We start from the raw sequence: 14,075 nt of genomic DNA, 5'->3' as shown, positions 1-14,075 counted from the left end.
GAGGACGAGGAGGAGGAGGAGGACGAGGAGGACGAGGAGGAGGAGGACGAGGAGGAGGAGGAGGACGGCTCTGCTGCAGAACAAAGAGGCTGCAGCAGTCGGCCGTCCAGCAGCAGGAGAAAAATACCGTTGAGCAGTTTGTCCTGACAGAACGGTGGAGGAGGCTTTCATCAGCTTCCCTGGAGGACGGTGGAGCTCCAGCTCTTATCTTCTCTCTGCTGGAGAGCGTTCAGTCACAGGCTGGTGCAAACTGAAGCAGCAGCTCTGGACGAGAAGCTCAGCTAACGTCTGCAAAACTCTGGTGAGCAGAACTCCACCCAGAACCTATCAGACGTCGGACCAGAACTTTTCCTGAACTGAACCAGCGCCGCACGACAAAAACAAACAAACGGGTCAAAAAACACAAAACGATCCACGTGATGTAAAACTAAAGCTTCTTTATGGAGGATCCTTGTCGGGTTTGCCTGGATATGATGTCGGGTCAGAACTTTAAACGACTCGGGTTCATCTCCATGTTGTTTATTATAATATTTAATCAACTTCTGGTTCAGACTAATATGAGCAAAAACACGTCGCCTCTCAGGGAATCCTCTGAACACGTTTTTACAAATAGTGCTTCTTTTTAATAATGTGCATTTATTTTATTTTGTGTATTTTTATTTTTTTAATATAAATATGAAGAGTTCATTTGCACAAACAGATGCTCCATCCTCACAAACATCTTCTCAAACCTTCAGAGAACCCACAGCTCCATCGTCTACCTGAGACAACATCCATCAAACTTAGTTTATCTGTTTCCACTCAGTCAAACTCACTCAGCTTCAGTCTGATTGAAACAACAACTAAATAAGTTTTCTGAAAGTCCTGCATCTTTCTTTTTACTGCTGCTGCTTCCCTGATTCATTCTGTTTTATCTTTTATTTCCTGCATGTAAAGCTGAATGTACGGTTTTATATATTACTGTAAACAGTAAACAACGCAGCAGGGCTTCAGTCTCCATCATGTCTTACAGGCAGGTGAAGCAGCATTTTATGTTGTCAGGTTTAAATCTCTCAGGTGAAGTCACACCTTAACTCAGCAGTCAGTCTGTTAAATGAAGTTATGAAAGAGACGTGAAATAAATCTGGACCAGTCTCAGTGAGCTGAACCCTCCTGACTGCTGAGCGTCTCTGCTTCCTTCAGTCCTCAGCAGGTTGTTTTAAAGGAGCTTCTTTGTGAAACTAGCAGCAGCTTCGGTTTGACAGCCTCCACAGTCCGGCGCTGAAAAGCTGCCGACCACACAGAACCCTCCGTCTGCTCGGCAGGAAAATAAAGTTGAGCGTTTTCCTCTTGACAAAGTGACAGTGGCAGCTTTAATCTATCCGCCGCGCCGTCCGAACGGAGATAACTCCCCGAGGCCATCGATCCGCTAAAGATTTCTGACGCCCGTCCGTGATTGTCTTTGTCCCGCTCTGCCTCCGCCGAGACTCTGAAGTGCTGATGAAAAGGTTCGGGGTTTCCTCTGATTGCTTATTAAGAACGCTGATTTGCTTTAAGCGGATTCCTCCTCGCCGGCGCCGCTTGTTGTTTCACTTTTTACACTGTGATCTCTTGTTCCCGCCCCGCCGGCCCGTCGCTCGATGACGACTTCGGATTTCTCTGATTGCTTATCAAGGACGTTAATTTGCTGCACGTCTCAAATCCCCTTATTCTGCTCTCTTCACTTTCTCCGGCCTCACTCGGCCTCTCCCCTCGGCCGCCCTGCCCCTGAACGCTGACCTCTCCGTCCACCGGGGGAATCCTCATTGTCCTCCGGCGCTGATGGGGTGACAGCATGACAACGGCAGCATCCACACAGCCTTAATTGCAGCGCGGCCTGCCCTCTAATTATACCAGTAAAAAAGAAAATGGAAATGAGCAGCGTGCGGATTCATTACCGGCCGTGATCGAGCTGTATTTACACCGGGCCGCTTTTCGCTGATGCTCCCTGATTTACGAGGAGCGAGAAGCGGCCCAGATCCTCCTCGACGGGTCGGCGCCGCCTGCAGCCGATAGCGAGGCGCTCGGAGGTCGGAGGTCGCGGCGGCCTGACAGGAGACGCCACAAAATATTCCACCGAGGGGATCATGAATAATGGAAAAGCTCCGGAGAGAGAAATAAGGTCCAAACAAAAAAAAAAAAAAGGGTTTGCGAAGGGTTTTTGTGGGACCAGGACTTCTGAGGCCATCAGCACTAATGCCAGTCGGGTTGCATGAAGCTAAGTTTCCTACAAGGCGGCCGTTTGCCTCCAATAGTTTTATTTTCCTTCTAAGGAGCTCATCAGCTGTTTTCTTTGTGTAATAAAATGATTAAACTTAAGGGGGGAAGTGACGGTATCATTATCATGGATTCAGCGTTTTAAACTTTAAAACTGTTTTACGGTTTCCTGTAAAGTTTAGAAAATCTGAAACCGACCAATCGGCTGGTCGCAGGAAACGATGTCAGAAAAGTGGCTCCATCAGTGTGACATAAAAAGCTGGTATTAGCAGCACGTTAAACCGTTCCAGGCTGATTATTTTCTACTGAAATTATTATAAATATGTAAACTGGTGATCTGACAAAACACCCACTGAGGAACCAGTTAGACCAGTTAGCTGCTGTTTGTGCTCCACTTTCTGTCCGTCTGCTTGACGATTTCCTCGTCAGGACGTCGGTTAGTTATGAGCTGGTTCAGTAAACGTTAAACGGATCAGTGAGAACAAACAGGGGCGTTAAAGTCCAACATTTAAACCTTTATCTTGATGTCTCGTGTTGTTTTATCGGTTTGCTTGTATTTCTGTATTAGTTGCTTTTCTTGTTCTTTTATCCTGTGAAGCGTCTCTGAGTTTATTAAAAGCTCTACACAAATAAAGTTAATTATCATTATGATTAATTATAATATTCTGTTGTCTGCTGTCACAGCTGCTGTTTAACATCCACAGGTCCAGGCTGGAGACGACGTTAGAGGAACCTCTTTACTGTCAGCTCCACGGTTCATAACGTGTTTAAAAAACGTTTTTATTAACCTTCAATCTTTCTCTGACGCTCTTCTTCAGGTCACATCGTCTTTATCCTCTAACGTGATGTGTTTTAATGTTTCGTAAAGACAGAAATAAAGTTCATTATTGCAGCTATTTTCCCTGATCATATTTAACAGCCAATATCACATCAGTGTTCCCTCCTTTAGTGACTTTTATAAATAACAAGCTGCACAAGTTACTTAATTTCTGTGTATTTACTGTATTTGCTGTAAACAGAGTGTCTCTTTAACTCTTTATCATCCATGATCGGACTCGTCGGGCTCCTGCTGCAGAGCTTTTCGTCGCTCGCTGCAGAGAAATCAAACAGGACGATCGGATCTGTTCGCTTTCTCCGCATAACTCTGTTTCTGATTTTCACCTCGCTGTGCGACGCGACAAGCCGGTGCTTCATATATAAACGAAGCTGAATCGAATTGAAGTGAATCGATCGTCTGACCGATAAGATTTTGCTCGGATGGGAACGTATTGATCGACCTGCAGACGTAGTTTAGCCGTTAAACAAACAGGTGAATGGCGTTTAATCAATACATTGATCCGTATCAGGCTCACAGGGGAGGAATTATAATATTTATATTAAAAAAACAACCTTTTATCTGTTAATTTAATCATCATGTCTACATATGTGCCATCAGTTTAACTTTAGTGCGATCTCTGTGAGAACCTCTGACTGTCGTCGTCTGGCTGCACTGAACCGACAACGAGCGCTGATGCTTATTGATAATTATCAGTACTTCCTAGTTATTTAGAGCCGATCAGGTCAGCAGGTGCCACTAACATTAAAAAGGATCCTCTGAGCTGATCGATGCATCGCGTGTTGTTCTGGACGCCGTTCATGCGTCTTCACCAACGAAGCTGTAATTAAGCTAACATGAGGGATGTAAATGTGGTTTTTGGGCGTCAGGAGGAGAAGCTGTTGTCTGTGTGGTGTTGATGCAGGCGGGACGGAGGAGGAGGAGGAGCAGGAGGAGGCTGGTGGGCTGATGGGTGGGGGTACTCACTGGTACTTACTTGAACGGCTTCTCTCCGGTGTGCGTGCGGATGTGGTTGTTGAGCGTGGTGGCGCCGGCGAACGCCCGGCCGCAGTATCCGCACTTGAAGGGTCGGTCGCTGGAGTGCGTCACCACGTGGTTCCTCAGCTCCGACGGCTGGGAGAAGGACTGGGAGCAGTGGCCACACTGGTAGGGTCTGAGGGGGGACAGAGGGAGGAGCTGGGTGGGTTATCGGTCGCCTCGGCAGCACCTGGAGGCTCCAACACTGAACCTGATGCACACAGTCAGCCTCAGATGTATTCATACCCTCCCATTAAAGGAGGAAAACAACAGCTGAAATAAAATGTAATGAACATCATGACGCTGCTTCTGAACTGTGCTTCAACAGAATTATTTTAAACAAGCCAATCACTGCCATCAGGTGTTTCCTGTACCTCTCAGTCAGACTTCTCACCTGTTGACAGGTGTTCTGGTCTCACTGCTCATCAGCAAAGTGCTCTGATTCTTTTTTTGTTTTTTTAAAATTATTTTTTTCAGCCACAGTTCAAAAACAACGTCTTATTTCACTAAATTATAATTTAGCAAATTTTTATTTCTTATTACTTTTTTCAGTTTCCAGTTATTTTAATGTGTGAGTTTTACCTTTTCTTTAACGGGAGGGTCTGAACACATCTGAGGACGACACGTCATTATTTAAACTGTGCATTAATTACACAGATTTCAGACTTTTTATACGTTTTTCTTTCAGAAATTCCACATTTCCTGGAATCTGAGATTATGGAGACGAAGCAAGTGTGACTTAAATCTAGATAACAGGTCTGGGTGTGTGACATCAGCTGGGAATCTGCATTGTCAGAAAACAAACTTCTTTAATTTGAAATCCAAAACTCAGAACGTCCCGAGGGGCAGGTTAGCAGCACAGCATCCGTTACCGTGGCGATCTAGCAGGTTAGGACGTTCATCAGAATCAGCTTTAGTGGTACACAACATAGGAGGAGTTTGGTTTCTGCTGCTGGTGGAATGAGCAAAAAATAATAGATATAGGAAAATAAAAAATAAAAATAAAGTAAAATAAATAATAACAATAAAAAATAAGATAAGATAACCAACATATACAAGAACTTGTACAGAAAATCTCTGTACAGTGATGCAAAATCGCAGCTCATGACACCGACGGCGCTGAATTTAGGCTCCACGTAACCACCGACACGTTGATCCCACTTCATAGAGCAAATTTAACATCTAACACAAAATATTAATTGTGTAAATTAACAGTTGACATGTTGAATTCTGACGATGTGAGTTTATGTTGGAAAAATAAATCAGTTCACTCCAAAACCAGACAAATTAAATGTGCAGCGTTTTATGCAGTTTGACAACACTGCTGCTGATTTAGTCTCTATCAGGATTAAAATACAAAAATGTGCTTAAATAAGTGAACTTTCACTGCTGCCGTGTTTATTATCCACAGAAACAACACGTCCTCACACAAACCAGACGTTTCTGTTACATCACTGCTCATCTCGTTAATGTTCCTGCAGACTGATTATTGGGGTCTTTGTGATGCTGTGTATGAATACAAGTCACATTATTCTATCAGATCTGTTGGTTCTTGTTTCTCCGTGTTGTAACTGAATTAGATCGCTTACTTTACTTACACTCAACCTGAAGGAGAAAAAAAGAAAACTGTCCTAAATGTTCTAAAACTCTGAGACAAACCGACAAACTGAGTCGACACAAAACCCGACTGTATGAACACACAAACCCACTCATCCTCCAGCAGACGGAGGGACGAGGCAGGAAGCCGCTACGTAGGGTCTGTAAGCACAGATAGCCTCGACGTACGAGGCCAGCAGGAGTCGGACGGCGCTCCGGTAACCATGGCAGCGTGACCCTCATCAACAATGCAGGCCCAGATCATGACTGGACCATCTATCACCCAGTGTGTGTGTGTGTGTGTGTGTGTGTGTGTGTGAGATAGAGACGGCAGCACAACAAGAAAAAGAGGAGATAGATATAAAGAGATTGTGTGTGTGTGTCCAAATGGGAGTTCACAGCGACTGAAACAAACAACCGAGCAGCAGCGTCTGCTAATAGAGTGTCCTGCTTCCACGCAGCAGCTGATCTAATCTCGCCCTCTTTCCATTTGTTGAGCCCAACACGGCCTCCCGCCAACATTATCGAGTTATTTAGTTTGAACTTCCAGCGTGATCGCAGGCCTCGCTCCTATCTCGCATCTCCCCCCAGTTTTCTATTATTTTCCAGCTCGTCTGCAGATATTAGAAATATTGTTTGAACAGGAACGAACCAGAAACTTTAATTATGTTTCTTCTGAAGGTTTGATCAACAGATTCATACCCGAGTAAAACATGGTGGAGTAGATTATTTAATTGGTCGGTTGGTGTTAAACTAATGAAATCAGAGCTCTTCATAACAAACACGACTCGTTTGTGAGTTGTGAGGTTATCATGTGACAAACAGCAGCAGGTCGGTTCCTCCATTAACGCTCATTTATCTGCAGCAGCCTTTAAATAAATTCAGATTACACGAGCAGCTGGTTGCTCCATGAGGCCTGTAACAGGGCCGGGACTTCATCGGTCGACCACTCATCTGATTTATATGTTTTTATTTAACCTTCTTTATCTGACGGCGCTCACATGATGGGTAACGAAGGTGCAGCCAGTTTGGTTTTTCTTTCACATCCTGATCTAGAAACGTGACCCTCTGAGGAGATCCTGAACTGTTCGGCAGCTAATTTCAAATTAATTAAAGCAGGTTAACGCGGTGAACACAGACAGCGTGCAGCTCAGGCCTTCAGAAATCCACCGTGGACGCAGCCCGAGGCCGCTGACGGGCGGACGGCGGAGACACTCGGAGGTGATTAACCGTCGTCTGTCTTCCGTCAGTCACATTAAGGAGCTGACGAAGAGGCCGAGGTCTCCTGTTATTAAAGCTTCCTCTAATGACGGAGAGCAGCGCCGTGGATCAGCGTTAGCACCGCCCGCGCCTCCTGATGTCATCACCGTAACACCCGGCGTCGTGTTTACCAGCTGTCAGGACATCGATTGTCACCTCCGTCGGTGCGTCAATATTCTGCCTAATTCAGGGTTTCTCCTGCTCGCTGTGGGTCTGATCACACAGTGGGTTTTGCTGCCGTTTCTGAACAACAAGTCTCAGTAAATTAAATCCTAATTAACAAAACTGGGCACAAAATAGTTGTTTTTTTTTCGGTGTGGCGCCAAAAAATCCTCTTTTTAAATTACTGTAATCATCATGAGCACATGAGCACATGGCAGTGTTATAAAACTACAAACACTGGTCACAAAAAACACACTTTTACAGAATTCATACCACAATGTGGTAAAAAGAAAAACAAAAGTGATAAAAGGTCATAGCTGTTTATATGACCTGAAACTGAAAAAATATTGGATTGTCTCCCCGTACCATAACCGAATAATTTAAAAGATAATAATAGTGTTATTAACTCAGTATATTCGTAATATATTATCACAACATTATGGCTTCTTCCATTTTTCCATCTCAATACAAGAATTCTGGGGAGTTTTTTGTTTTCTTTACCAAAAAAAGGCTTTTTTTTAGATTATTTTTAAAAACACATCAGACTAAATACATAATTCCTGATGAATTTTCATCTTCTGCACATCAACAACTCCATATATATATAATCTATGTGTATTTTTCTGGGGGGTCAACTAGAATATGTTTGCATATTTTAATGCTCAAAACCACATTAGTCTTGTTGTGCTGCACGTGGCTGCTGCACCACTCAAAGCAGCGAACTCCAGATCTCTGAGCAAACGGATGCATCTCCAGAAGCCTGACAGGCAGGAAATCTGTCGATGAGTCGCGAAGAAAACTTCCAACGAGAGTCCGGGCGGCGCAGGAGCACCAAAAGCAGCTTAATGACAAAGAGGAAAATAAGAATTGGGGCTCTTTAACGTGACACTTCTGCTCGCGGCTCTAATCAACGCGCTCTGCTGATCTGTGAATCCCTCCGAGGCTCCTTCTGCCTCCGCCGGACCTCCTCCACCATCCTCCACCTCCTCCACCATCCTCCACCATCCTCTGCATCGCCGCGCTGCTCGTTGTTGAAATGTCTGTGCGGCGGCGGCGGTGCGACCGGGACAAATCCCCCCGTGCCGCCTGAAAATAAAGCGATTCTTATTCTGAAACCAATAAGACAAAACTCTGACATCAGTGCCTTACAAATAGGTAAACAGCCCAGAACTAGAACAAAACAAATAGACCGACATCTTCACCGCTCTAATAAATCACAAACACCTACAGGACCCCCAGAGCATGTGGAGAGCACACACACACACACACACACACACACAGAGGAAAGTAATAAGAGTAAAATAGTGTAATATAAAATCGAAAAATTCTCACTTGCAGTTTTCCACATAAAAGGCGTCTCGCCGTGGGGGTCGGTTCATTTATCAGCCGGCTGGTCTATAAGTTCACGCCTCAGTGGGCCGCACCACTATTTATTAGGTGGGTTTTCTATGAAGAGCTGCATTGATTGTGAATAGTTTAAGTTGATGAATGTGTGGATATTATTTATTAAGGCAGCAGGCCGGGAGATTAATGCCCGGTTATTGTTTATTACAGTGCAGAGAGGAGGAGGAGGAGGAGGAGGAGGAGGAGGAGGTGAAGCATAAACACCTCCATCAAACACACACACACACACACACACACACAGGTACGTGCATATGCAACTGAAATATTTGCACGCACAAGCACATGCTAATATGTCGTTATGTGCATGAATTAGCACACACATGCTCCGTGCTGTGGATCTCTACGACCTGCAGCTTCAACCGACTCTGAACTTTAACCCAAGTTCTGGCTGCAGGATGGAAAAAATAAATAAACCACCAAATGCAGCTTCAACCAATGTTGTCTATGAGCTGCAGGAATGTGAACCTTGTGAAGTTGTGTTAAATGCAGCACTTTAATAAAGACGTGACGCGTGGATCTGAGGGTTCTTCAGTCCAACACAGTGAAGCTTCAGTTTTCTCACAGTTTCCTGGAGAAAACTTCTTCTGCACAGTTTTCATGATTCATTCTGCCAGTCTGAAGGCACGTATGTAGTCTACTACATGCAGATCTTGCATATGAATGGATTTTTTTTTCAAATTAAAATCTTTCGATGTATGACTGCACCGAGACACCTCCACGCTCAGATCATGCTACACCAGCATCAGCGGGGCGACAAGACAAAGTGCCCTCATTTGTTTTAATGCTGCACCGACACGGAGACAAAAAACCAGAACGAAGCAACGCAGCAAAGAATGTGAACCACGTAATCCGACAGATTATTTAGTGATCAGCAGCCGTGAGTTTCCCACAGCGGTGAAGTGTTTTTGCACTCTCGGCCCTGAAACTCATGAATCATGAAACTTATGTAGAGCAACGCCCCAGTGCTGCCTCCAGGGTTTAGTTCCTCTCAGTCCTGACCAAAGCAGAAGTGATCCGTTCTAGTTCTGGTGCATCACGGAGGGTTAAAACATCTTTACATGCAGCCTGAAGGTTTTATGGAAAATAGTTTTGGATCTAAAATTACAAAAAAAAGTAAACTCTGAAAAAACTGAAGGCACTGGAGCAGAAGAACTCCTCTTACGTGTGCACGAATTAGATATTCTTACAGGAGCTGGTGGTTGTGAAGCTCGTGTTCAACGCACAGCGCTGCTCAACACTTGTCCTGTTTTTGGTTTGTTTAGACGTATCAGACGTATTTCTTCTTTCCAAAACGCATCAAAAGAGAAGCCAAACGCAGGAAACTGTGGCTGCAATGAGTGAATATAATATAATATTTGAAAGTCTTTCAGAAAATGGCCAAAATTGGGGAAAAAAAGTCAAATACAATGTACAAAAACCTTAAATTTTTCCAATTACAGTATATAAAAGAGAAGAACACGGGCGCCCCTATAGCTCACCTAGTTGAGCGCGTGACCCATGAACAGGGGCTACAGTCCCCAATGCAGCAGTTGTGAGTTCGAATCCCGCTCATGACCCTTTGCTGCAGGTCTCTCCCCATTCTTCTCCTCCTTTCCTGTCTCACTCTACTGCTCTAAATAAAGGCAAAAGCCCCAAAAATATATTTAAAAGAGAAGAACACGACACCAGAAAGGCTGACAGAGCAAGTGTTTGACGTTTTTGCTTGAAAATCGTAAAACGATGCCGTCTGTCGTAGAATCAAATCGAACAATCAGCCAAATAAGTGATGCATCAACTTGCATGAAGCTGCTCTAACGGAGCTTCGTCTCTCTCCTGGTGGCCGTTAGCATCACGCAGCGCTTCAGTCCGACCGAGTTACAGGCTGCTGACAGCACAGAAAGGCAAATATGTTCAGAGTCAACACCGCGACAAGCGAGCAAAAACACTAAACAGATGCTTTGATTTGGTTCACAGACAAACTAATAATACTTAGCTTGGCCGGACGATGCGAGCGAGAGGCGGCTGCCATGTTGTGTGTGTGTGTGATGAACTATAAAGTCAGTCACTTTCACCACGTCTGTTCAGGACAATAAACCTCGCGTCGCCTTTCAACGCTACGCGAGGTAACAACAACAGAGCCGGTGTCAACGTGTCGCCGTGTCCGCACCTTTAACCGGCCGGCCGACGAAAGAGGCCGAGTGTGTGTGTGGGAGCCAGACGGCCAGCGCCTCGCGTCAGCATGGGAACCAAACGTCTTGGCTCACACGCCTGTTTTGGTTTCGCCAGAGGGAGGTCGGAGGTCGGCGAGGTGGCCGCGAGTCTGGACGGCAGGGAGGTCGGGTGTTAACGCACAAACGGTGTGAAAACTGTACCAGCATGGTGGAAAAACTAAAGCAAACTGCAACTTTTTTGGGGAAAAATGTAGTTATGTAGCAGATTATCTCTGTTTTGTTAAAGTGCACATATCAGCTATCACAGAAATTATAACGTAATTAATTATTAAAAGGGGCTGAAGCTCTGGTCTACGGATCAGCAGCTCAGACCCCGACCCTACCTGGTCCAGATACAAGGAATAAACAGAAAACTGTAAATGACACCCATAGACAAGACCTGAAGATCTATAAATGGTCCTTCTGGGTATAAATTCATGGTGACTGTAGGGAAGAAAAAAAAAGCCAAAAATGTGCATCGAAAAATGTTTATTTTACAAATAATGGCAAAAAAAAAAACTCACTAATTTTTATCTTTCCAGTTGTTTTCTAAATGTCTTGTAATTTCTTCTTTTTTTTTAAATTATTCTAGGCAGAGATAATAACTTCAAAGACAACTAAAGACGTTTACCAACCCAGCTGCAGCTGAAACGAAGTCAAACTTTATTTCTAATGAAGCGATCCGACTCGTCCCGCCTTGTTTCAACACACTAACATTCAATATCTCATTACAGCCTCTAATATCATTTCCAGAACAGTATAAATGGTGTTTACTGGAGCTCCACGCTGTTGTTGCTCTAAGCTGAAGCCGTGTGAGTCTCTACCGGCTGTACAACGGGCGATGAAGTGAAGAAGAAGCAGCACGTCTCCTTCTAGGTTTATTAAAACAACCCCGGATCACTAATTAGCTGCTAGCTGCTAACACCAGGGTGGTGAGGACGTCTCCCTGCAGGTGAAGCTCTCTGTGAGCTTTGAAGCTGATTTTGGACTCGACCTCGGCGAAGGTTTGTGTGTCCGCGGCGCGCACTGAAGTGTGTCGATTGACCCGTATGGACCGGCTCTAATCCATACGGAGTTCTATCTGCGCTGTGAGGACATCTCCTCCGTCCGCCTCGTATGAAGACATTATTCTCCCGAGACCAGCAGCTATAAATCACTGCTCCCGCCTCGTCAATACACAATCGATGGCTCTCTGAACACACAAACATACTGTGAGCGGACATGCGCACATCCAGCACAAATGAAGATCAGCGGTACGAACTCTTCTCCTTGTCTTCTGTCTTTTCCAGCAGCGTACGTCTCTGCGTTTGTTTCCCTCCATCGGGCCGTATTGACGGAGCTATTAAAGCAGAAAGCCCACATAATGCCGTCTCATCAAACGAGCCTCGCACGAACACCAAGCCGATACGGTGTCATCACGGACAGGGCCCGGGGAGGCCTGGGGGGGCAGTGCATCATGGGTAGTACAGTTTAGAAGGAAAATGTAAAGGACATGGTTTCATGTGTTGGACACTTGTACTTATTTATTCTTCTCTAGTGGTGACAGTCTGTTTACAGCAGTGCTTTTATGGTCGCTGTTAATGAATCAATCAGCTGTTTGGTCAACGATGTCCCCGAATGTCTTGTTTTATCCACAACTTAAAGATAGTTCACTGCACCAGAGGAGGAAAGAAACCAGAAGATATTCACATTTAAAAGGCTTCAGTCAGACTCAAACTGTTGATAACAAATCGGTTGATCACTGCAGCTTGATTAAGGAGGAGGTTGTGATCACCGAGGAGGTTCTGGAGGTTCTCTCGGTGGGTCACAGAGGAAGAAGTCTGGTGTTCTTACATCATCTCGTTCTTTTAGGTAGTTTTGGAGCAAAATGTTTTAGAAGAAGGATTCCTCAGACACCACACCACTGGTCGGCTTATAAAGTCGTAATAAATGGCTTCAATGATGATGCAAAAGACACCTCCGAGAACTGACCTCTGTGGACACCAACACAATAACAAACACAAGAGACGAGGGCCGTGAGAGCGCTGACGCTGGATATCCAAGAGTTACTGCGCGGGCACATTTGAGCCTGTGAAACTGGAAGTTAACAACAACTGACACTTGAAAGTCTAATATTTACTCCACACAGAGGTTTACTGGCATTAAACATGTTAGAATCCACTCACATGTGGATGCAACCCAAAGTAGGTGTTTATCATAATGGCAAACATGACAGATAAAAATAGACTTTGAAGAAATTTCTACAAGCCCGTCCATCACCGTGATGGATCGCCATCCTGCGGCTACACATTGAAAAGAGAAAAAGGCCATTTTTCAACACATCTGTGTGTCCAGCAGGGACAGCACACATCTGTGTTAGTGTTAAATGCAAATATGTCTTCACCGCCGGGTGATAAATCTCCTGAATGTCAACTGTTTAGCAATGCAGAGAAACAGTCTTGTTTGAGTCTGGCATGCAAACATTTTGAGCTAATTGTGTTTTGAGAATTTTCTCAGCTCACAGAGCAGCGAGCGGGCCGTCGACCAAAACATGAAAGCGTCTGCGTGTTGCCTTTTAACGCCCATAAATCATTTGCAGTTTGATTTCTGCAAAACATTTGTGAGCATCGCTGGACCATCATATTCTACAGATGCTCCTGCTGAACGTCTGTCAGTGCTGTCCTGGAGGAGGCTGGTGCTGGATTTAACTCAGTCAGAAGGTATCGACGCTGCTGGTTCCCCACAATGCTCCTCTCACCTCAGAACTCCCAGTGAGCTCAGCGGTTAGCCAGCTGAGAAAACTGGAAATAATCACTTAGCAGTGCTTGAGAAGGAGGAGCACATGATGTCATTAACTAACTACATTAATTAGACTCAGTCTGGAGTTGATCTGATCTGCTAATGAGTCAAAGCACCTGCTGCCCTCCGAAAGACACGTCCTTCATGTGCCGTCAGTCTTTCTCTAACAGCAGAAACACTGACACATAATTACATCGTTAGAGCCGGCTAATTGGACAGCCTTCAGTTTGAGCTCATTTCAGTGAACACGGACCGATAACGTTGGTAGAAAACCAACAACACTCAGCTCAAAGTCAGCTCCAGTAAACTCAGCTCCACCACAAAGACATCATCAGTGAATGTTTAGTGGTTAATTAACAGCAATTAATAACTGGGAAGAGCTAATTAGCATCAATTAGCATGTTAGCAGCCTCAGCACTGAAGACTCTCAGACCAGTGATGTTCTGGAGGAACCCAGGGCTGCTGTAGAATTATTTAAAGTTTCTATTAGGAATAAAAGTCCTCTTTTTTGGTCAGACCTGCTTCTTAATGACCCAAGAACTAAAGAACTAAAAGATGTCGTCCCTCAATGTCAGCTAGAACAACCAAAAAACATCACT

At 44.7% G+C, this 14,075-nt stretch overlaps 1 protein-coding gene across 2 annotated transcripts in view; it reads right to left on the bottom strand.

The window, feature by feature from the left end:
• Positions 1-14,075, bottom strand: part of prdm6 (PR domain containing 6) — an 86,801-nt gene that overhangs the window by 3,981 nt on the left and 68,745 nt on the right. For both annotated transcript variants that reach the window (XM_008287696.1, XM_008287697.1), the window contains one exon: positions 4,047-4,223. In XM_008287696.1, the coding sequence (XP_008285918.1) occupies positions 4,047-4,223 (177 nt within the window). The remainder of the gene's footprint in view (positions 1-4,046; positions 4,224-14,075) is intronic.

The sequence above is a fragment of the Stegastes partitus genome, unplaced genomic scaffold, assembly GCF_000690725.1.
Source record: "Stegastes partitus isolate 25-593 unplaced genomic scaffold, Stegastes_partitus-1.0.2 Scaffold515, whole genome shotgun sequence".
NCBI classification, from domain to species: Eukaryota; Metazoa; Chordata; class Actinopteri; family Pomacentridae; genus Stegastes; species Stegastes partitus.
Note: the sequence above shows the minus strand (reverse complement) of the source record. Positions and strands in the feature narration are given on the sequence as shown.